This window comes from Chinchilla lanigera, unplaced genomic scaffold (assembly GCF_000276665.1).
Source record: "Chinchilla lanigera isolate Chin_1 unplaced genomic scaffold, ChiLan1.0 scaffold00022, whole genome shotgun sequence".
NCBI classification, from domain to species: domain Eukaryota; kingdom Metazoa; phylum Chordata; class Mammalia; order Rodentia; family Chinchillidae; genus Chinchilla; species Chinchilla lanigera.
Window position 1 is genome coordinate 8,047,119 of NW_004955423.1, and position 22,526 is coordinate 8,069,644.

Consider the following 22,526-nt stretch of genomic DNA (forward strand, 5'->3'; position numbering starts at 1 on the left):
TATATGATATATGCCATTTTAAGTATATAGTAAGAGGCATTAGCATGTTCACCTTTGTGCAGTCATCACCACCACTCCTTTTAAAGTCTTTTTTTATTTTCCAAACTCTACCTATTATACAACTCCCCTCACCCAACCCTAATCCCAGACACTTGCCATTCTACTTTCTGTCTGTATAAATTTGACTACTCAAAGTTCCTGATACAAGTGAAATTTTATGTAGGTCCTTTGGTGATCAGATTATTTCCTTTAGCATAATTGCCATCAATGTTCCTCTCCATTGTGTGTCCAGTCTCTTCTTTCCTAAGACTGAACACTATTGTATTGTATGTGTATACTATATTCATCTGTTCATCTACATGAGCATTTAGGTTGCTTCCACCTTTTGACTATTGTGCACAATGCTGCTAGAGGTTTGCAAATGATACCAACCTTTTAATGCCAGTGTTCTTGAGTGTTTATTAGTATGAAGAGATGTATTTACTCTGAAAAGTCACCCATTCTCTATCAAAATAAGCAAGCCCTCTTCAGAACTTGGTAAAAATGGTCTGCTCTATCTCTGCTTCAGAGTCTTTTATATCTTTTCCTTGCTCTGTTTTCCAGAGTCATTCTCCCTCATCCTCATTTCAACCTCCGTCTGATCAGTGATTATTTTTCTCTTTGTTTTTTCTTCAGAGATAATAGCCTGCCTTATAGGCTTCAGACCTATCTGTCCTTCCAATCTTCTATCTTTCAATGGGCTCTTTCTATGAGCCCCATATCACCAATTCTCTACCAAGATACTTATGTTTATATGTCCCAGCATCACCACACACAGCATCACCACACACAAAATGACTAACAAACCTTATTCTCTACCAACCTGTCTACCCTACGTGGTTTCCATATTTCTACCAGTGCTTACCATTTTCCCATCAACCCAGCCATAAATTTTAGAGTCATCTTTGTCTTGATATTTTGATACTGACACAGAGACAAGTTCAGTCCAAATGAATTTTATGAACTGCAAATTTGGTGATATTAAAACCAAGCCTAATTTCTTTAAAGAATCACAGTGCAAATTCCAGAGTTTCTATCATAATGTGTCAGACCCACCCTGATATGGCCCCTGCCTCTCTTCCACCACCCATATAGGAATAATTATAAATCTCTGTACATGCCATGTGACTTTATTCCTATTAATTGATTGATCAGACATTGTCAGTCCTGCCTTTCTTTTCCTCAAAGACTCAGCTCCTCATTAAAGAAACTTCAGTCCTTTCTGTAGGCAAAATTACTTATTCTGTTTCCAAAATTCTTATTCTGTCTTGAACTTACCATATCACTAACTGCATAATTATGTAACAAGTATCATTACTCATTTGTATGACCAACCCTCTTTTCTAATAAACTGCATTCCTTGAGTGCAATGATTTTCACACCTACCATTATAATGCCAGTATCTGGTACACAATGGATGCTACAATAATGTCTGCTGAATTAATGATCCTGATTCATATTCCTTCAAACTTGGACCACTGAAAGAGCAAGAACCTTCTAACAGGTTTTCCTACATTTAGGGTTTCCTGTCTTGCATGTATTCTAGATCCTATCAACAGATTAATATTTTAGAAATGTAATAAAAATACAGTCAATGTTTACCTTTAAAAACTTCATTTCAGTGAGAGACATATTTCCATTAACCATCCTCAAAATATTCCTGCTCGTTTCACACACACCCCATCATTCTTGCCACTTTCTGAAGCAATTCTGGAAGTTCTTTTTTATGTCTTTAGTTGCACTGTTGTGGCTGCTTCAATTCAAAATGTTTACCTTTTTGACTCTGATGAAGAGCCAGAAATCACACAATGCCAGATCCAGTAAATAAGGTGGATGGAGGACACATGGTAATACTGCTATGAGCCTGCCTTTCTACTGGCGGCCATTCAGCAGTGGCACTCACCATATTTTTATCATACATTGTAAAGACACTCATAAAAGAGGATTCCTAGAACTGTTTCAGAAGTTGGCAAGAACAATAGAGTCAGTGTGTTCAAATTGAGGGGAAATATTTTTGAGAGGCATTAATGGCAATTTATTTTTTACTGTAATAATATTTTTCACATTAAATATTATATATTTTGATTGCACTGTAGACATTGTGACATTGGGGCACTGTGCTGCTGTCATAAAGTCAAAGCTTCCATGTATTTAAAATATAAAGTCTAAAATTCTTAGCCTGAAATTTAAAAAACTTTTAATCTGGCCCACATCTACCATACTCATCTATAAAATTGACGGACTAGATTACTTGCTACAGGTAAGATATAACTAAAGTGTGTTAGGATCAAAAAAAGTTCCTTGTGTTGATACTTGTATGTATCCCTTGTTTCTCATTGAAATCTTCATGAAGGCAAGAGAAGTCTTTGGTCTTCTCCAAAGCATCTTACACATAAAACGTGGTTACCATTTACAAACACTCCCTGTTTGTTACCATTGAAAGATTCCATGATGTCTCTTACTCCACCTGAAGTGCCAGCCTCTCTTAAAAACCTTCTTCCACTGAATTTACTTCCCACCACATTGAATGAATCTTTCCCTATTACTGTCTTTTGTTATCTCAGTTTTGCCTTACATTTTATTTAATTAGATGAATATATTTCTGCCCATATAAAATCGAGTGAAGGAAAAGGTTCAGCCTTATTGATTTTAATCAGCTGCCTGTCTTAAATTATATTCCATGCTTTTTTTAATGAAAAGATTGATCTGGGAATATAATTCAGCAGCACAGCACCTGCCTGACAAGCGTGAGATCCTGATTTCAAATCCTGATGCCCCCCCCAAAAAATTGATCTGTGACTTCTATTAGAAAAATAGTAAGATGAAGTGAAGTTACTCATATTTTTAAACCTTACAATTTCATATTATTATAAATAACATTTTAAGTATTTATATTTAGAATTATTTATGAATATTTAGAATACCATATGAATATTATTTAAATGTTCAAATGAAGCAATGTAAAGATTATTTTCTTGATTTAAGGGGTTCATTGGCTCTCGCGGAGAAGCAGGACAATTGGGACCTGAAGGAGAAAGGGTAGGTGGACTTCCTTCAAACATTACTTTTGAAGTGATATATTTATGACAATATACAACGGGCATCATAATCTCAAATCTACTGTTCACTCAGTACTTTCACTGAGTGAACAAGCCAGGTTTAAGGAAAATCATCTTCCAGAAACATAAGTAGACTTTCTAAATCTTACTGAGTTTTTTTAAAAGGAAGTAACGTGATATGAACATATATGGTTAGCTATTTTAAGTTGAATTAAAAATACACACTGAAATATTAAAATATCTAATTATGAAATCTTCATTTTACAGTTCCTTAATCTTTAACTTGAATATAAATTATTACAGACCATGTATTTTGTATTAAAGAAATTCATTTCAGGCGATACATATTTTGTTTAATCATGGGACATAAAATGTAGAAATTTATGAATAAAGATAGAATCTTTGCAAATACTTTCTTATACTTAAAAAGTTTAAGCAAGGTATTAAGTTCTGACCTTGCAACTTCATGTCTAGTTTTTGATGTTATATGCAGTTCAATGATTTCTATTTTTATTCCTTTATTTGTATTCAATAAATATAAGAGAAAAAGAGAAATGGTATCAGTATATTGTCACAAAGTTTGAAATTGGAATTATATTCAGAAGTTAGCCTTCTGTTACATCATTATAATAGTACAGTCCAAGCCAAATCTTTCATCCAGAAAATGAAAGTGAGCCAGATTATTCTTCGCTAAATATGTGTTTCAAATATATAGCTAATTTAATGAGTTAAGTCATATTTTCTTACACTTACTTCTGCATGCTCCTACAGAGAAGAAATATTCAGAATTTATATGTGCTGTAATGATGAGCAAAATACCCAGTCTTTGGTGATATTAGGTGAAGATTTTTCTTGGGGAATAAAACAAGTTTCTTTAAGTAACAAATATTATCTTTAGCATAATATCACAAGTAAGCCACTTAACCTTCATGTGATACAGAAGATTAATAGGTGATAAATCCCATCTATCATGCAAAGAATTCAGTTGCTTCTTCTTGCTTCAAAGAAACATGCTCACTTTACATTATTAATGATTCTGCTGCTCATGATACAATAGTTTACATCCTCTTGCTATCAACTTATTTCTAAAAAATAATTGAATAAAACACTAAAATTGCATGTAGTTGCAAAAATGTTGTCATCTTGGATTGGAGAATAGTAAACCCAGTGTTGATGCTGGCCATCAGTAAGGACAGTGTTGTAATCACACTTCACAGTTTTTGATCAGTTTGTATGAATGTCAAGACCTGTCTCAGTATGTAAGAAAATTTCATGAAATTATACCTATCATATACTATAGCATAATATTATTTCTCGTGAATGAGTGAACTACTTGGGTGTTACTATGTTATTAAACATGTAAATATAGAAAAGAAAAAAGATCCCTGAGAACTGAAAAAAAAATCCTTTATGTTGGTATGCTACGTCACACACACATATGTGTATGTAAATGTGTGTATATTCATAGATAAATATATGTATTCATACACATGAATAATATATAATATATATACATATTAAAAATACTACATAATTTTTTTTATTTTTTATTTTTTGGGTTTTTTCCAGTACCAGGAATCGAACTCATGACCTTGCGCTTGCCCGGCAGGCGCTGTGGTGCTGAGCTAAATCCCCAGCCCCAATACTACATAATTTTGTCTGCTTTACTTTTAGGTTTCTCACTGTGATTTAGGAAAACTACTAAGTTTGAAAAAATAAGTCTCTTTTTTAAAGGCTGGTTGTGTTATGTAGTGATGCATAAAGTTGCAATGAAATGAATCTTTCTGTCCACTGTGCACTCTTTTGATAAGAGAGACATGAGTATTTATCAAACAGTTGATGTCAAACTGAATGGATTATTTCAACCGATGATATCTCTTAAGGTATTTAAATTTTAGTTCAGTCATGCTGAACATTGTTCTGATAGTTTTTCTTTTTCCTTTTCCTTTTCTTTTTCTCTCTGATGTGGAGTCTGTATTGCCCAGGCAGCTTTGAATTCAAGAAATCCCTCAGCCTTAGCTTTCTAAGTAGCTGGGACTACAGGCATGCACCATCATGCCCAGCTCTGATCGATCTTTTAGTCTTCAAAGTTTATGAGTAACAACACATCATAAAGTGATTATATAAAGTATGATTCTTTTAGACAATAGATTACTCCAGTGTATACAGTATTGGCTTTAAAATAAGGAAATCTTAATAATAATGATATAGTTTATGGTATAAACAAGAAAGTGTGTAAATATTTTCTATAAATTAATTCATTTAAAATACCAACAAAACCTAATGAGATATGTTGCTATTCCCATTGCACATGAGGAAAATGAGACAAACACAGAGACATAGTTTAAGCTGTAAGCAGGTAATAGGAGAGAGCCAGGTTTAGGACACAGCTATTCTGACTCACAAGGCTGGGCATTTAAGTACTGTACCCTACAGCTCTTACATGGTCAGAAATAGATTAGGTGAGATACAGGTATAAGAAAATATTGAATTGATATCTCTAGTAGCATACTGTAGAAATGATCCCTGAGAGTATAGCCTTTGGATTGGTATCATGCTTCTCTCTGTCTTGCCCTTCCCAGTGTTAGATTTACCCCATAACTGGTTTCCTATGTAACTGCAAGATTGCCTCCAGTCAAAGGGCTAAATTAACTTTGTTTACATCCAGACAGAGCGGAAGACAGAAAGGAGGGCATCCTCTTCTAGGAATGAAAATATGACCTTCCTGTTTGTGCCATCGTTGGCAGTGTGGCTACTTCTAGACAGATAACTACCACCTGGAGGATGCCAGGATCTCATTTGGAAAAATAGGTGGACTGGGGTTTTGAATAAAGTTAGGAATCTGTTTTAAAGGAAAGGGCCTGATTTAGTTAAGTGAGTATATTGCAACTTTTCAGACTATCACCTTAGTTTGTAGGATTATTATTGCTGCTTTTGGAATACTTTATTAACTTATAAGTTAAGAAAAGATTCATAGTATCTAACTCAACAAATTCAAATATATTCATTCAGGGGCTGGGGATTTAGCTCAGCGGCAAAAGCGCCTGCCTGGCAAGCGCAAGGTCGTGAGTTCGGTTCCCGGTACCGGAGAAAAACCAAAAAAAACAAACAAACAAAAAAAAAAACAAATATATTCATTCAATGAATATTTACCTGTGTTTTTTTAATATTCTAGGGTATTCCTGGGATCCATGGAAAGAAGGGTATTAAGGGAAGACAGGTAATTTGATTCATCTTTCTGAAGTTTCAGTGTAGAGCAATGTAATCTAATTTTTTATTTAGTATAAACTCCATTATTAAATATGGATTATTCTCACTTATTAAATATGGACTATTTTGTGTTGTTATTATTGTCATCAATAATCTATCTCATTCAACAGATTTTAATTCATAAAGGGAAACTTAAATTTTAAAAAACTCTAAATTTAATACTTCTAACCCATTTATCAAACCAGTAGAAGAAACCTTATTTTCATGGTGAGAAGCTAAAATTTCACAGCAAATACATGAGTGAGTTAAAACACTAATGGTAGCAGTAATTCAACCTGTTCTTACGTGATCAGATATCCTAGAGTTTCCTCCTTGTGTTCCACAGGTTTTCAAAATGCCTCCTTCAGCATCTCATATTTTCAGATTTTAGAAATTAAGAAGTGAATTTTGTTAGGCATTATAATAAATTCAGAGACATGAGGAAATTCTGACATCATCAAATATTCTATTATTTAATTAATGAGTTGTGGTCCAGAATCCATCCTTAGATTGCTTTAGCCAAGATAGTGTATCTAATTAGCCATCTTCTTTCCACTTTTGCTTTTTCTATTACTACTTAAAGATAGTCTCCCATTAAGATACCCTGGGCTACACTACATTATATAAACTATGAGGAGAAAAATTGAGTGTTCCTAATAGTTTTTTCTAAAATTTTGTTATATGTGAATAAAATTTTAATGATTATGGAAAATAGGATACAACAGTTTTTCAAAAATAATTTTCTAAGTATCTGAATCTACTACAATTGCATATATTTTAAAATAATACACCACAAATTTTGCAATGTCATGAGCAATATAATCATAAGGCCTAGTAATAATTTCATTCTCTGTTTTACACAGCGTTCTTGAATTTTCCTATAGACAGCCCTTCCCAGTCCTCATTGCAGTCCGAGAAGTTTATATTTGTAATCCCATGGAAAAGTTATTGGAATTCTAGTGAGTTCATTCCAATCTACCACTCCCACTGCAAGCCATGGCCAGAATAAAGACACTAAGGCATACTTGTAGTTGTTGGGGAGCCAAGGGCTCCTAAGTCCAGCTAGGATGGTGGCTAACCAGAACAAATGCCTCAACCCAGAGCCAGATCTGGATTTTATTAATTCGTGAAGAAGGGAGTGGCTTGAGAATAAGTGACTGTGAGAGTGGTGGGAAATATGTGAGTGCTGTGAGCTAGACTAGGTAGATGGTCTGATGTCATCTCTGCAATATGCAGAAAGAAGGATATGTAGTCTGCATAACAATTCAAGATATCTAATGTTTTGGGGTTGTGCTTCAGCTCTGTGTAATTTTTCTGCCCTGGGAAGTCATAGTCTCTTATCTCAAGGCTCAATCCCAACCAACAGCCTGGCATATGGCTCTCCATCCTGCCCAGTTCATGCATGTTTTATGGGCACTACACTGACCTGTCAACTTGTTTCAAAGATGTGTACATCAACACCTGGCTAGACCAATTTGCATTGCTGAAAGCCAATTAAAGGGATATGGAAAAGTCCTAGCCAGCTTGGTACATTTAAATACTTGGAACTAGGGCCAAGTTTAGCCAAAACAGAGATAACTGCTTTTTTTCCAAAAAGAGTCATCCAGCTAGTCCTCCACACTCTCCTTTTGAATTGAATAGGATCTTTTGGGATAATTTTGTAATTCCCTATGGAATAAGAAACTGGAAGTTAGCTAAATCTTATTATCTACATATAATATTCAAATCATTTTGAAACAATTTATCTTTAGAGCTTTGTAATATTCCTTGAAGTTAGATTAGAGAATGTATTTATATCACCAGTATAGAGGTGAGGAAAATGAGTTTCACAGATGTTAAAAGACTTGCTACCTTATCTTTGAGAAAGGGGCCAAAGATCTTCACCAGAAGAACGATAGTCTCTTCAATAAATGGTGCTGGAAAAACTGGCTTTATATGCTGCAGACTAAAACTAGACCCATGTCTCTTACCATGCACTAAACTAAAATAAAAATGGATCAAATCTCTAACTATTAAAACAGAAACACTAAATCTGCTGAAAGAGGGAATAGGTATAACTGTTGAAGATGATGGTATAGGCAGATACTTCATGAACAAAACCCCAGTTACATGGGGAGTATTACAGAGGATCAACAACCAAGATCTTATCCTATTAAAAAGCTTTTGCACCATAAAGAAAATCAACAGAATGAAGAGCAACCCACAGGATGGGAAAAAAACTGTCACCAGCTGTTGCTCAGAAAAAGTGCTAATACCTAGAATATATAAAGAACTCAAAACAATCATACCCCCTAAATTTGAAGACCCAATCCAAAAATGGGCATCTGAAATAAATGCACACTTCTCAAATTAAGAGGTAGAAATGGCAAATAAATATTTGAAAAAATGTTCATCATCACTGGACATTTGAGAGATGCAAATTAAACCAATGCTGAGATTCCATCTCACTCCAGAAAGAATGGCTGTTATCAAGAAATCAACCAGTAACCAGTGCTGGCAGGGAAAACAGAACCCTTCTCCACTTTTGGTGGGAGTGTAGACTGGTGCAACCATTGTGGAAATCAGTGTGGAGATTCCTTAAAAACGTAAAATCAGAGGTTCCATTTGACCCAGCTATTCCCCTTATTGATCTCTTCCTGAAAAAGTTAGAAGCATCATATCATAGTGGCATATACACACTTACATTTAAAGCAGCACAGTTTGTAATAAAAGTATTCTAAATGCCCATTGATTTTTATATAATGTAGTACTACTTAGCCATAAAGAAGGATAAACGAGACATTTCTAGGTAAATGGATGCACCTTGAGGTCACACCATTAAGTGAAATAAATCAGACACTTTTAAATCTCACATAGTTTCACTGGTGTGAGAAACTAAAAGTGTAAATAAGGACAAAAATGTATAATAGATATCATGAAATTGAAAGAAATCTTCAAATGGGAAGAGGAACTAGGTAGTGGAGAGGGAAAAAGGAAGGAAGGGGAAAGAAAAAATGAGAAAAGAAGAAAAAATGGAAACAAAGATTTTGTAAATAGGAAGGGGAAGCGAGGGTTGAAGGGAAGGGAGAGGAATGGGGAGAAAAAGAATCAAAATGTATCATGTACAGGTACAAATTCCCCATGGCAAATGTGATCATTATGTATATCTAAAATGAACCAAAGAACTTTTTTTAGAAAAAGCAGAAAACAAAGACTTGTTCAGAATAGCATACTTAAAAGTGATAAAATCACAAATTAAGCACAGTTCCTCTTTATGTAACTCCAGAATCCTTTTCCATATTCATTGGCTATTATATGTATATAATAATTATTGAAGTAATATATAATATTTGAAGTAATATATAATATAATTAATAATATTTGAATTTTGATAATACTTGAATAATAAGTATGTGGAATATGAATATGGCAAGTTTCTCTTGTTAATTTCTTAAATTATGTGTGTATTTGATGTGATATGCAAAGTAGATATTCAAATACAAAGACAGAACTGAAGCCACTATAAAGGCACCTACTCATTTGAAAGAATATAACAGAAAACTGAAAAATGTTGAAATGTAGATATGCCAGTGTCTAAAATCTGGGGCTGTGTATGTCAAAGACTGTTACTCTCAATTTTCTGCTAATATAAAAGCTACTTAAAAGTTTACATTGTTTATAGTAATGCTGTGGGATCTCACTTTATTTCATTCATTGTCATTAGTAAAATAATCTTAAAAGATATATTTTATATAATATCATTCTTGTTTATCTTTAAAGAATTTTCTAGTTGCTTAAATTAATTTTTGACTGATACATATATAAAAATTGTACCTGTTTATGCATTATCATGTGAAATTTTGATACATATTTACATTGTATAAAGTTCAAATTAGATTAAATATGCATACCTCTTTGGATAGTTATCATTTCTTTATATTGAAAATATTAAAAATCCTTTTTTTGCAGTTTTTTGAAATATAATGCCTTATCGTTCTCTATAATCACCCAACTGCCCCGTAGCCACCCAAACTTTTACTCCTGTCTGACTATAATTTAGCAACCATGGATCAAACTTTCCTCATTTCTTGGTTTTAAATGACTTCTCCCCTTCACATTTGAGGTAGATGGAAGTACTCACTTTTCTGACCATGGAGTGTGATTCAGTTTTTAAAATTTATTATAACATGTCATTTAAAGAATGTTTTAGTCACTTTCCTTATCCCTGGGAAAAAAGGACCCAGCGCTCACAACTTAAAGGACGAGAGGTTTGCTTTGGCTCACAGGAGATTCTGTCCATGCTTGGCAGGTTTAAACACAGCGATGGCCTGGCAGAAGGGTTTTGGGGAGCAAAGCTGCTCAGATCATGGTGTTCAGGAAGCAGAGAATGAAAGGAGGAGCCGGGAAGGGAGAACCACCCTGCCAGGCCAAGCCTCCAGTGACCTCCCTCTTCTGGCCAGACCCCACCTACTGACATTACATTTAACTATAGCACCTCTATGATTTAGCCAGCTTTCAAAGCCTTGTCTGTGACACATGAGGCTTTGGGAAGAAATCTAGGTAGTCAACCTAAGAAAGAACAATAGTAACTCCTAAGTTTTATGTAACATTTTGCACTGTGGGGAGGGTTGCTGGGCATCAGAACCAAAGCCTCACGCATACTAGACAAGTACTCTACTATTGAGCTACATACCCAACCTGTAAACATAGATTTTTAAAGTCTGAAACTAAAGCCAAAAATTAGTTAAATTATATCATTTTGTGTGTTATGTATGGTAATGAAACACAGTCAGTATAGTGAAGGTAGTAGGCATGGAATACTGTAAAATCTAAGTTCAGGTATATAATCAGTATAAGCCTTTTTACTAAGCTGGGTTCTTAGTTATGTACTAAAGCTGCATGTTTGATGTGAACAGTTTGCAAAAATATTAATCAGTATTATGAAAAAGGGAAGGAGAAAGAGGAGACTGAAAGAACGGAAGCACGGAGGAGGTAAAGTCTTGTCCACAACTGTCAAATGATTTAGTTGTGTCACCAAGATTAGAGTTGGGGAAGTGTTAATATAAATCACTTGTTCCTACTACTGACCAAATAATAACTTATTTCCCAAAGAAAACACTAAGCATGAAATTAATTTGTTTTTAAGTAATTTACTGGTATCTGTGTGTTTTTTAATCAGTTTACATATAGACTTACAAATAAGAGTGTTCTCTTACACCGCACATATATGAATGCTACTGAAATGAACACATTTCAAATAATATTGTTTTGGTTATTCAAGAGGTAATAATTTTTTAAAGGAAGTAGTAATTATTTTAGCCTCAGATGATTTTTTTAACGTTAACATGTCTGTTACACACTTTTCTATTTAAATCTTCCCAGAAAACTCTTTTATCCCAAAGTAAAATACTGTGATGATATTTGTCCCACAATGTTCCTTTTTTAACAAAGATTGTTGGTTTGAAGTTAGATAACTGTTTTAGTAAGAATTTGTTATAGTAAAAGTACTAAAATAATTATACTACAAATTCATTTGTTTCTTAGCTTTTGTTTGCATTTGAAATGCTTTCTTCTTCCTTTGGTAGATTCTTTTTATTTTTAAAGATATTCTTTATCTCAGGATGTCAATATAAGTTACTTATTAATCACTACAACTATTTTTAAATATTTTGTATAAGCACAGTTACATTTTATTACATTTATGTGTGTACTCATGCTTTTAGATATTGAAGTAGTATAGTTCTTACCTATCTCCTGTTTGCATGTCACAACTCAATGAAAACCCTTATTGCTAATGTGTATTAGACGACAACCATGGAACTATAAATATCTTCAGTAAGATTGAGAATTCCAAGAAGCCTGTATTAACCAATCCTTTTGCTCTCTATCTGTGGATATTTCAATTCAATTAAAGTTCTTTCTCCAGAGATCTCAGGGAAAAAAAACAAGGTAGCAGACAATGTTTATTATTGAGGACTTTTTAAACAGCATAACATTATTATAATATTTTTCATGCTATACTGTCATTATTTGCAAAGAAGATTCTTGGATAATATCTGATATGGGCCAGATTCCTTAAAAGTATCATGCATCCTTTGATTCATAATAGGAAAGAAAAATAGAGGAGTAAGAGGTAGAGAATTTTTATGCATTTGAAAACTATATATTTTATATTTCATACCTAATTCCAAGTAGCTTCCTCTTTAGTGAAAACTTTCCAAACTATTCTGCAGTGCTTCAGTCAGGAAATTCTATAGCTGCCTTATAAAAGCATTTACAGCGTTCTTAGCTTGATTTAACCAGTACTTATTTTTTTGTACCTAGCTGCCATGCAAATTTATGTGACTCCAAAGATCTGAAAACATGTTTGGTAGAACTGATTTGCCAGAATCTAAGAGGAAGTGAAATGGAAATGGAATTTACTGTCAACAGCACCTGGAAAACTGTTGCTAAAATACAGATGTTTTTCAAGGAGATTTTTTTTAGACCCAGTGGGGAATAGACTACGAGTAAGCAAATCATTATATTTAATGTTTTACAAAGACAAAACTATATTCAGTGTTCTTCATATGAAGACAAAAATATTATAAGATCAAAAAAAATATTATAAGATCACAATGGTGGGAAAAATAGTATCCTAAAGGCACCCACACTTCAAAAATGTTTACTTTTCTAACTATGGAATGGAACTTCTCCTTCTGTTGTATATCATCCTGTTGGGGAAGTCTATTTGAAGTAAATTATATTTTGCCTTCTAACCTCATTGTTAACTTTCAGAATACAGTATAAGATCATCTATTTGGCATCTGTTATTAGATTCTATCCTTAGCCCAAGACAGTCTTAAGTACATACTACAAAGTAGTACCTTAGATACTTAAATTTTATGGGAGAATTTTGTGAAATTCCCTTTTTGCCTCAGGAAATAGTTGCAGTTAATAGGACCATAAAGAAAGTACCATGTCACTAGAGTATTATGGAAAATTGTCAATATGTTTTAAGTGATTCTGCCTCTTTCAGGAAAAATTTAGTTTCTGGATTCTACTTTAATTGGCATACTCTGTAGTAACTATATTTTCCTGACTATTGTATGACAATGTGTATGGATGAGTCCAAGACTTAAATTAACCCAATCCACAAAGCTGGGACAGGAACTAAGACATATGACACCCAGATAGAACTGAAAATTTTCAGCATGATTTCATAAAAAAGGTGGCACCTACAAATGAAAATTTAGACATGTAATTATTTTCAGAGTAGATAACATAAGGGAAAAATCACAGAACTTAATAGATCATCAAAATTAATGTTAGTGAATTTATAGTAGTTAGGACTATTTTGGAAGATTTGGACTCTTTAGTTTTTTTAGGGAAAATAGAAAGAATGATACATACTGTGTATCAAATCTAGTTTTTTAATTTTATTGAAAAATAAGTAAAACAGAAATTCATAACAAAATAATAGGAGAATAAAATAGTTAATGCATTGCATATGTCATCTTCAAAGTAGTTACTCGGAGGACAAGATATGGGCATAAAAAATTCCCCAGTCGATATTAGCATGACCCTTCCTTTTCAATGAAATAAGGAACACCAATAGTATAGCTAACTTGTATTTTTTCCCTTTTCACTTCCTTTCTTTCCTCTTTCTCTCATTCTAATTCCTTTCTCTTTTTAACAATTTCTTTCCATTTCACAATATCTATTGTACATTTTAGACTTTATTTACTCTTTCAATTTCTCAAACCAGGAAGACAATATGATGTTCATACATATGAGTCTGATTTGTTTCACTTATACGTGTGGTCTCAAGTTGTATTCATTTACCTATAAAAGTCTCAAGTTTATTCTTCTTTATGGCTGAATAGTATTCCATTATATGAAAATAGCACATCTTTTTTTATATATATTCCTAGGTTGATGGGCATTTGGGTTGTTTACAAGATTTAGCTACTATAAATTGTGCTGTTGTGAACATATGTGCACGTATATCACTGTGGCATGATGTCTTTAATTCTTCTGGGAAGGCACCCAGAAAGGAACTAACTGGGTCAAATGCGACCTCTAATCCTAGCTTATTGAGGAATCGCCACACTGATTTCCATGCTGGTTGCACCACTCTGTAATCCTACTAATGGGGTTGAAGGATTTCTTTTTCCCAACAACGCTGCCAGCATTTGTTACTGGTTGGTAACCATAACTTCTTTTTTTTTTTTTTGGTACCAAGAATCGAATTCAGACCATGCACTTGCCATGCAGGTGCTGTGAAGCTGAACTATATCCGTGGCCCTATTGGTTGATTTCTTGATGATAATGATTCTTTCTGGAGTTAAATGGAATCTCAGTGTTGTTTTAATTTGCATCTCTTGAATGACCAATGATATTGAACATGTTTTCATATATTTTTTTGCAATTTGTATTTCTTCCTCTGAGAAATGTGTATTCATCTCAGTTGCTCACAATTTTAGATTGGGTCTTTGAATTTGTAGGGGAGGTGTGAGTATTTTCAGTGCTATAGATGTCCGAGATAGAAGTTCTTTCTCTGAGGGACAACTGGCTAATTTTTTTCCCTCTCTAAGGGTTGTCTTTTCACTGTGTTGGTGATTTCTTTTGATATGAAAAAGCTTTTTGATAAGATGAGTTCCCAGTTGTTGATTCTTTGGAGTAGTTCCCATGCAATTTGGGTTTTTTTTTTTTTTTCATGAACTCTTTGCCTACACATATGTCTTAAAGATTTCTACCTACAATGTCTTACAGTATATTTAGTGTTTCCATTTTAATACTTATATAATTGATCCATTTTGACTTTAGTTTGGTGCATGATGATAGGCATGGGTCTAGTTTTTGTCTTTGACATGTAGAGAGCCAATTTTTCTGGCACCATTTATTAAAGATGATATCTCCCTTCCAGTGAACATATTTGGCCCCTTTGTCAAAGATAAGGTGGCTGAGTATGGTTCTAGTTGTGGCTGCATCTTCTAATCTGTTCCATTAATCCTCAGGTGTGTTTTTTTGCCAGTACTATGCTGAAATTTTCCAGTAGCTTTGTAGAAGAATTTCAAGTCAGGAATTGCGATGCCTTCTGCCTTGTCTTTGTTGCCCAGGACTGCCTTTGATAGTTTTGATGTCTTCTGTTTCCAAATGAATTTTAGGACTGTTTTCTCTAGTTCTGTGAGATATGCTAGTGGTGTTTTGATTGGAATTGCATTAAACATGTATAAAAATTTTGAGAGTATGGCCATCTTCACAATGTTGGTTCTTTCTATCCATGAGCAAGGGATATCTTTCAATTTTCTGAAACCCTCTTTTATCTCCTTTTTCAATATACAGTAATTTTCAATGTATAGTTCTTTTACTTTGATTGATTCCTAAGTATTTCATTTTTTTGCATGCTATTGTGAATGGTGTGGTTTCCCTAATTTATCTTTCAGTGAGTTTATTATTTGTGTACAGGAATGCTATTAATTTTTGAGTATTCATTTTGCATCCAGCTATGCTACTGAATTTCATTATTAAATCTAGATGTTTTTTGGTGGATATTTTGGGGTCTTCTACGTAGTGTAGCATGTCATCTGTGAATGATGATAATTTAACATTTTCCTTTCCTATCCTTATTCCTTTTATTTCTCTCTTTTGTATAATTGCTTTGGCTAGTGTTTCCAGAACTATATTGAACAGGAGTGGTGATAGTAGACATCCTTCTCTTGTTCCTGATTTTAGAGTAAAAACTTCCAATTCTTGTCCATTTAGTATGTTGGCTGTAGATTTGTCATAGATAGCTTCCATCAGATTAAGGTAAAAATCATCTATTCTGTTTTTGTGTAGGATTTTTATCATGAATGAGTGTTGGACTTTACAAAAGCTTTTTTGGCATCTATTGAGATGATCATGTGCTTTTTGTCTTCTTCTCTATTGATATGGTATATTACATTTATTGATTTTCATATGTTGAACCATCCTTGCATTCCTGGGATGTATCTCACTTGGTCATGGTGTATAATCTTCTTAATGGTTTGCTACAGTCTGTTTGCTGCTGTCTTATAGAGGATTTTTGCATCCATATTTATTAGGGAAATTGGCCTGTAGTTCTCTTTTTTGGTTGGATGTTTCTCTGGTTTTGGTATCAGGGTAACACTTGCCTCCAGCAGTGAGTAAGAGAGGATTGCTTCCCTTTCAATTTCATTAAAGAGTTTCAGAAGTATTGGCATTAAATCTTCTCTGAATTTCTTGTAGAATTCAGCAGTGAATCTGTCAGGACCTGGGCTTTTCTTTCTTGGTAAGTTTCTAATTATATTTTCAATTTCATTAACTAATACTGGATTATTCATAATGTTTATACTTTCTTAATTCAACTTGGTAATTCATACATATCTAGGAATCTGTTTATTTCTTCTATGTTTTACATCCCATGGCAGTAAAGATTTTTGAAGTAGGTATTGATGATCTGAATTTCCACAGAACATGTAGTCATTTCACCTTTTTCATGCCTCACTGCATGAGTTTGTGGTTTTTCTATCTTTTTTTTGTAAGGTTGGCTAGGAGTTTGTCAATTCTATTTTATTCTTTCAAAGATCTAACTCTTCCATGCCTTAATTCTTTTCATTGTTTTCTTTGTCCAATTGCATTAATGTCTGCTCTGATTTTTATAATTTCCTCCCTTTTATGGATTTGACTTGGTTTTCTTTTTCTAGATGCTTGAAGTGAAATATTTGGTTGTTTATTTGTGCTCATTTTATTTTCATGACGTGAGAATTAACTGCTATAAATTTCAGTCTTAAGTCTGCTTTAATTGTGTTCCACAGATTCTGATGTGCTGTATTTTCATTTTTATTTAATTGTAAATATTGTTTAATTTCTTCTTTAATTTCATCTATGGCCACATTGATTGTTCAGGAGGGTGTTGTTTAAATTTTAATTGTAAGTATTGTTTAATTTCTTCTTTAATTTCATCTATGACCACGTTGGTTGTTCAGGAGGGTGTTGTTTAATTTCCATGTGTTTATGGAATTTTTGTGATTTCTCTTGCCATTAATTTCTACTTTCATTGCACTTTCATCAGATAATATGCAGGAGATAATTTCAGTTCTCTTGCATTTACTTTAGCATGTTCTATGGGCGAGTATATGGTCTATTTTAGAGAACATCCCAGGTTCAGCTGAGAAGAATGTATATTCTGATGTTGTTAAGTGGAACAGTCTGTAAATGTCTACTAAGTCCATTTGTTCACAGGTTTGATTCATTTCTGATATTTCTTTACTGAATTTTTTGTCTTGTATCTTTATGAAAATGGGGTATTAATATACCTCATTACAATTGTGTTATTGCTTATTTGATTTTTCATGACTATTAATATTTGTCTTATATAGTTGGATGCTTCCATATTTGGTGCATATATATTTATGGTTATTATTTCTTCTTAAAATTTTCCCTTAACAAGTATATAGTAACCTTCTTTATCTCTTTTGATCATTCTTGGTTTGAAGTTAACATTCACTGTAAGCAGAGTAGCTACCCCTGCTTTCTTCTGGGTTCCTGTCTTACGGAGTATTGTTTTCCACCCATTAACTTTTGTATACAGCATATTGTTAAACCTTGCTTCTTGATCTACTCTTCCAGTCTGTTTCTTTTGATTGGTCAACTGAGCACATTTACATTGATGGTTATAACTGATATGTATTGGCTTAACTTTGTCATGTCACTTTCTTTCTCTTGGTTCCCTGCTTTTCCTCTCTGTTTAATAGCTTGCCCTGCCTGGTGGTTTCTTTCTGTTTTTGTTCTTTGAACTGTGGTCATTTTTATATCTGTCTAGAATATTGTCTTGGTTACTTTTTTCTCGCTGCTGGGACAAAATACCTGATGCCCAAAATTAAGGAAGGAAAGGTTTATTTCGCTTACAGTTCGTGGAGGTTTCAGTCTGTACTCGGCAGATTATAAGGCAGAGTGGCACATAGCAGAGGGCTGCAGCTCCTGGCATCTGAACACAGCAAAGCAACAAAAAACAAAAGCCAGGAATGAGGGAGGAATGGCCTCAAGCAGCTTCTTCCTCTCCCTTACATATGCAAACTATCCACCCCAGGGTGGGTGTAGCTCTCACACCCATCAAATTCTAAAAGCCTGCCCCATGGCCCCTTGAGGCTTTGGGGGGGACACACAGATTTAAACCATAACAAATATCTTTCAGTACTTTTTGTGAGGTTGGTTTGGTGGTTGTGAATTTCTTCAGTTATTCTTTGTCATGGAAATATCTTATTTCTCCTTGAATTTTGAAAGATAGTTTTGCCAGGTACATCAATCTGGGTTGGAAGTTGTTTTCTTTCAGGTCTTGAAAAACTTCAAGCTCTTCTTGACTTGAGGGTTTGTGTTGAGAAGTCTGCTATGATTCTGATGGTCTTTCCTAAATAGGTGATCTGTTTCTTTTTTCTAACAGATTTTAATATTCTCTTCTTGTGGTGAATTTCTGGGATTTTGATTATTATATGTCTAAGTGTGGATTTATTTTGGTCATGGCTATTTGAATCATATATGCCTCACTTATTGTATGTCAGATTCTGTTCCCATGCTTGGTCAGTTTTCTTCGATCACTTCTGCAAATAGTCTTTTTATGTCATTTGTGTTGACTCTTGCTTTTTCATTGACACTTATCAGTCTTATGTTCTTTTTCTCTGCATGGTCCTGCAGCTGTTGAATTGTTATTTCCTAATCCCTTGGTTTTTTATGAGATCATTCCTTTCATGATCATGAGCCATGATCCTGACTTCAAGGTCTGAATATCTATCTTTAGTTTCATTCAAGTGGTTTTGCCAGCTTTCAATGGAATTCGTAATTTCCTGGATATCTATTTGAATCTGTTTCATGTACTCTATTTCTTTCTCATATTTTTCATTCAAGGTTTCTGTCATTTTCCTATGTGCCTCTAATTTTTTACGTATCTCTACTCTAGTTTTGCTGAGCAACTCCTTCATTATGGTTTTTTTTTTTTTTTTTTTTTTTTTTACCTGAGAGATTATTTCTGATCTGATTCCCTCTATAGCCTCATGGATTCATTTCTTTGCTTTTGTTGCAGTCATTTCAGAAATTTCAGGTTTGTGTCTTCCATTTTCCTCTGTCTTGATGTCTCCTGGCCTTCTTCTAGGTGGACTAGAGCTTTGAGATTGCATTTTGCTTCTGTGTCTTGTAATTTTCTATTTTAAAAAATTATTTTGTTTGTGCATTGATCCTTGTAAGTTTTTGTAGTAGGTAGCTATATCACTAATATCAAGTCCTTTCTAGTTAAAGTCTGTTCTTCAGGGAAGTCTTCTGTGTGTAGAATGTTGTGTACCTCTTTTCTGCATGTATCTTCTTATTTTAATACCATGAAGGTGTGTAAAAGGTACCATCACTTCCTTGAAGACAGAAATTATGGTAAGATAGTGATGAAGATTTGATCATGCAGTAAGGGGAAAGATAAATTAGTTATCTTTGTTTTGTTTTGTTTTGTTTTGTTTTGTTTTGTTTTGGTTTTTCTCCAGTACCGGGAACCAAACTCATGACCTTGCGCTTGCCAGGCAGGCGCTTTTGCCACTGAGCTAAATCCCCAGCCCCTAAATTAGTTATCTAATTTTCTTCTCAGCACAATTGCAGAATTTTGCATGATGAAATAATTATTTCCTGATAATTTAAAACTATTTTCCTGCTTCTCTCCTGGTGATTTGTGGCTCCAGAGGTAATAGTATTAATGTGTTGTTTCCAATAGTTTCACTTGAAGACTGAGAAATATTTTGCATTAAACAATAATAGTCTTAAATTTCTATTATCACAGATATATGAAGTGTCATAAAAGTTCTTTGCATTGACAAACAGACATGAAATACTACAATGATGATGTTTTAAAAATATAAATATTTAATGATATTAATTCAAAAAATATAAAGATAAATATGAAATGGCTAATATATTTAATTTTGATATTCATTAATTAAACTTGCAATAAAACAGTGGTAGATCTTCAAATTTAGAAAAAATGTAAATACACTTAAATTGAGCATTACCTACTGTAAAACTTGCAAATAAGACCTTCTATATCAATACACTATCAGACATGAGCAATACAGTTATCACAGCTATTCATATATATATTTATATTCTGCATTCCTTCTTTCTTTTTTCTTCTTTCCCTCATCCCAGTTGTTCCTTTCTTTGAGAAATTTCTTTCCCTTTCCTATCATCTATTGTACATTTTGAGTTTTACCTAGTCTTTCAGGTTCCTACTCCAAGGAGACAATATATTTACCCATCTGGGTCCGATTTATTTCACTTATGAGTATGGTCTCTAGTTGCATCCATTTACCTACAAAAGCCTCGAGATTATCTTTTTTAATAGCTGAGTAACACTTCATTGTATAAAAATACCACATCTTTTTTATCCATTCCTCAGTGGATGGGTATCTGGTTGTGCATGCTTGTGTCTGGTGGTCTGAGCAACTGATTTGAAGGTAACAATATGCAATGGAATTACAGTGGTGAACTCCTACCATCTTGTTTAGTGAAGCTCTGTATTATCTCTACTGTTTTATGGAAGAATTATTTTCTTATTCCCTATAATAGTTTGAGTAATCTTTCATTCTTACATCTGGTAATCTGAGCAGTATAGTTGAGGATAGTGATATGTAATGTAACAACCACTGTTGATTCATATTATTTTGTCTTGAGACCCTGTATCCCTTTGAATGTTCTTGCTTTGATTTGGTTGTGTTTGTGATACTGGTATGCTGCTACTGTTCTATTTCTTTGTTTATTTCTAATTTACTACTCTCTTTAAAATAAAAAAAGACCTTTTATATTCTCTAAAGAGAATTTTATTAGTTTCCCATTTCTGTTGCTATGTACCCAATACTATAAACTTAGCATCTTAAAACAGTACCCATTTTTCTAATAGTTTTCATGGGTCATGAGGTCAAGTCCTACATCCTGCGTTCATTAGGCATCAATCTAAATATATGTTGGACTATATTTTCATGTGGAAGTTAGGGGAAAAGTTCACTTCAAGTTCATCCAGGTTGTGAGAAGTTATTTTGTTAAGATTGGAAAATGAGATCTCTAGCTTTTTGTTGTCTCTTGGCTATAAGCCATCCTCCTCAGGTTCCATAGACTGTCAGTTCACAGAGGTCACTCAAAGTCTTGCCACATAGGTTTTTGTAACACAGCTGCTTTCATCATCAAGCAGGCCAGGGAAGTTTTTAGCTTCAGGTGCTAAGAGACTATTACATGGTGTAATATAATTACAGCACTGACAGCCCAATCACTTTTACTATACGATGTTTGTTAGACAAAGTGAGTTGTAGGTGCTATCCACACCCAAGGAAGGACGTGGTACAAAACTGTGAATACTTCAGGAAGTAGAAATCATTCAGTATCATCTTAGATTTGGTGCATAACATTGATTGGCAGACATAAGTCAGAAAATAATTCAAAAGTTTGAAGAAATCAGATGAAATCCCTGAAATGTCATATTCCTTATAATACAAAACTTTATAGCAGGTTAGAACAAAATGTAAAAAAGAGAACTAAATACAATACAGAAACAATTGTGTCATGCCCATTAGAAGATGAAAATTAATGAAATTTTCAGGGGGAAAGAATGGATAAAATTCTGAAGATTTCTAATCTCTCTTTGATGTTAATCCTAGAAAATGACTGCTAAATCATTTGGTAAAGTGAAGGTATTTCTAATAAAGCAAAATTTGAGTGAAATTCAATATAGTTTTCTATTAGGTGAACATGACAAAATATTTTAATTTGTAGTAAATACTTTCAAGTAGAAGCAGTGTAGAAATTTCCTTTTGTATTCTAAGATTGAAGGCAAAGTGTTTTATTCCCAACAAATCATTAAGGTCTTTTTTGTCAATAAAGATATGTGCCTATAAAAATTTAGATTCTTCATTGAAAGACTACTAACCTAGTCCACATTAAAAGTAAACCTGAGTAATGTAATTAATAGAATTAAAATAATACCTGAAGAAGCAGGTAACAAGCAATGAAATATTCAACCATATAAAACATAAGAATGATGTTTCTTTAAAGAAAATATTATATATCCAATTATAGCAAATTTGGTGAAGTTTTAATGGCATTAACTCTACAATATTTTACAAGTGTCTAAATTTAGTACAAATTATTTCAAAATTAAGGATACAATGATCCACGTGCAAACAGAATAAAAATTAA

At 33.4% G+C, this 22,526-nt stretch overlaps 1 protein-coding gene across 3 annotated transcripts in view; it reads left to right on the plus strand.

The window, feature by feature from the left end:
* Col24a1 (collagen, type XXIV, alpha 1) overlaps positions 1-22,526 on the plus strand; it is a 301,836-nt gene that overhangs the window by 56,250 nt on the left and 223,060 nt on the right. For all 3 annotated transcript variants that reach the window (XM_005385132.2, XM_013514569.1, XM_013514570.1), the window contains 2 exons: positions 3,025-3,078; positions 6,274-6,318. In XM_005385132.2, the coding sequence (XP_005385189.1) occupies positions 3,025-3,078; positions 6,274-6,318 (99 nt within the window). The remainder of the gene's footprint in view (positions 1-3,024; positions 3,079-6,273; positions 6,319-22,526) is intronic.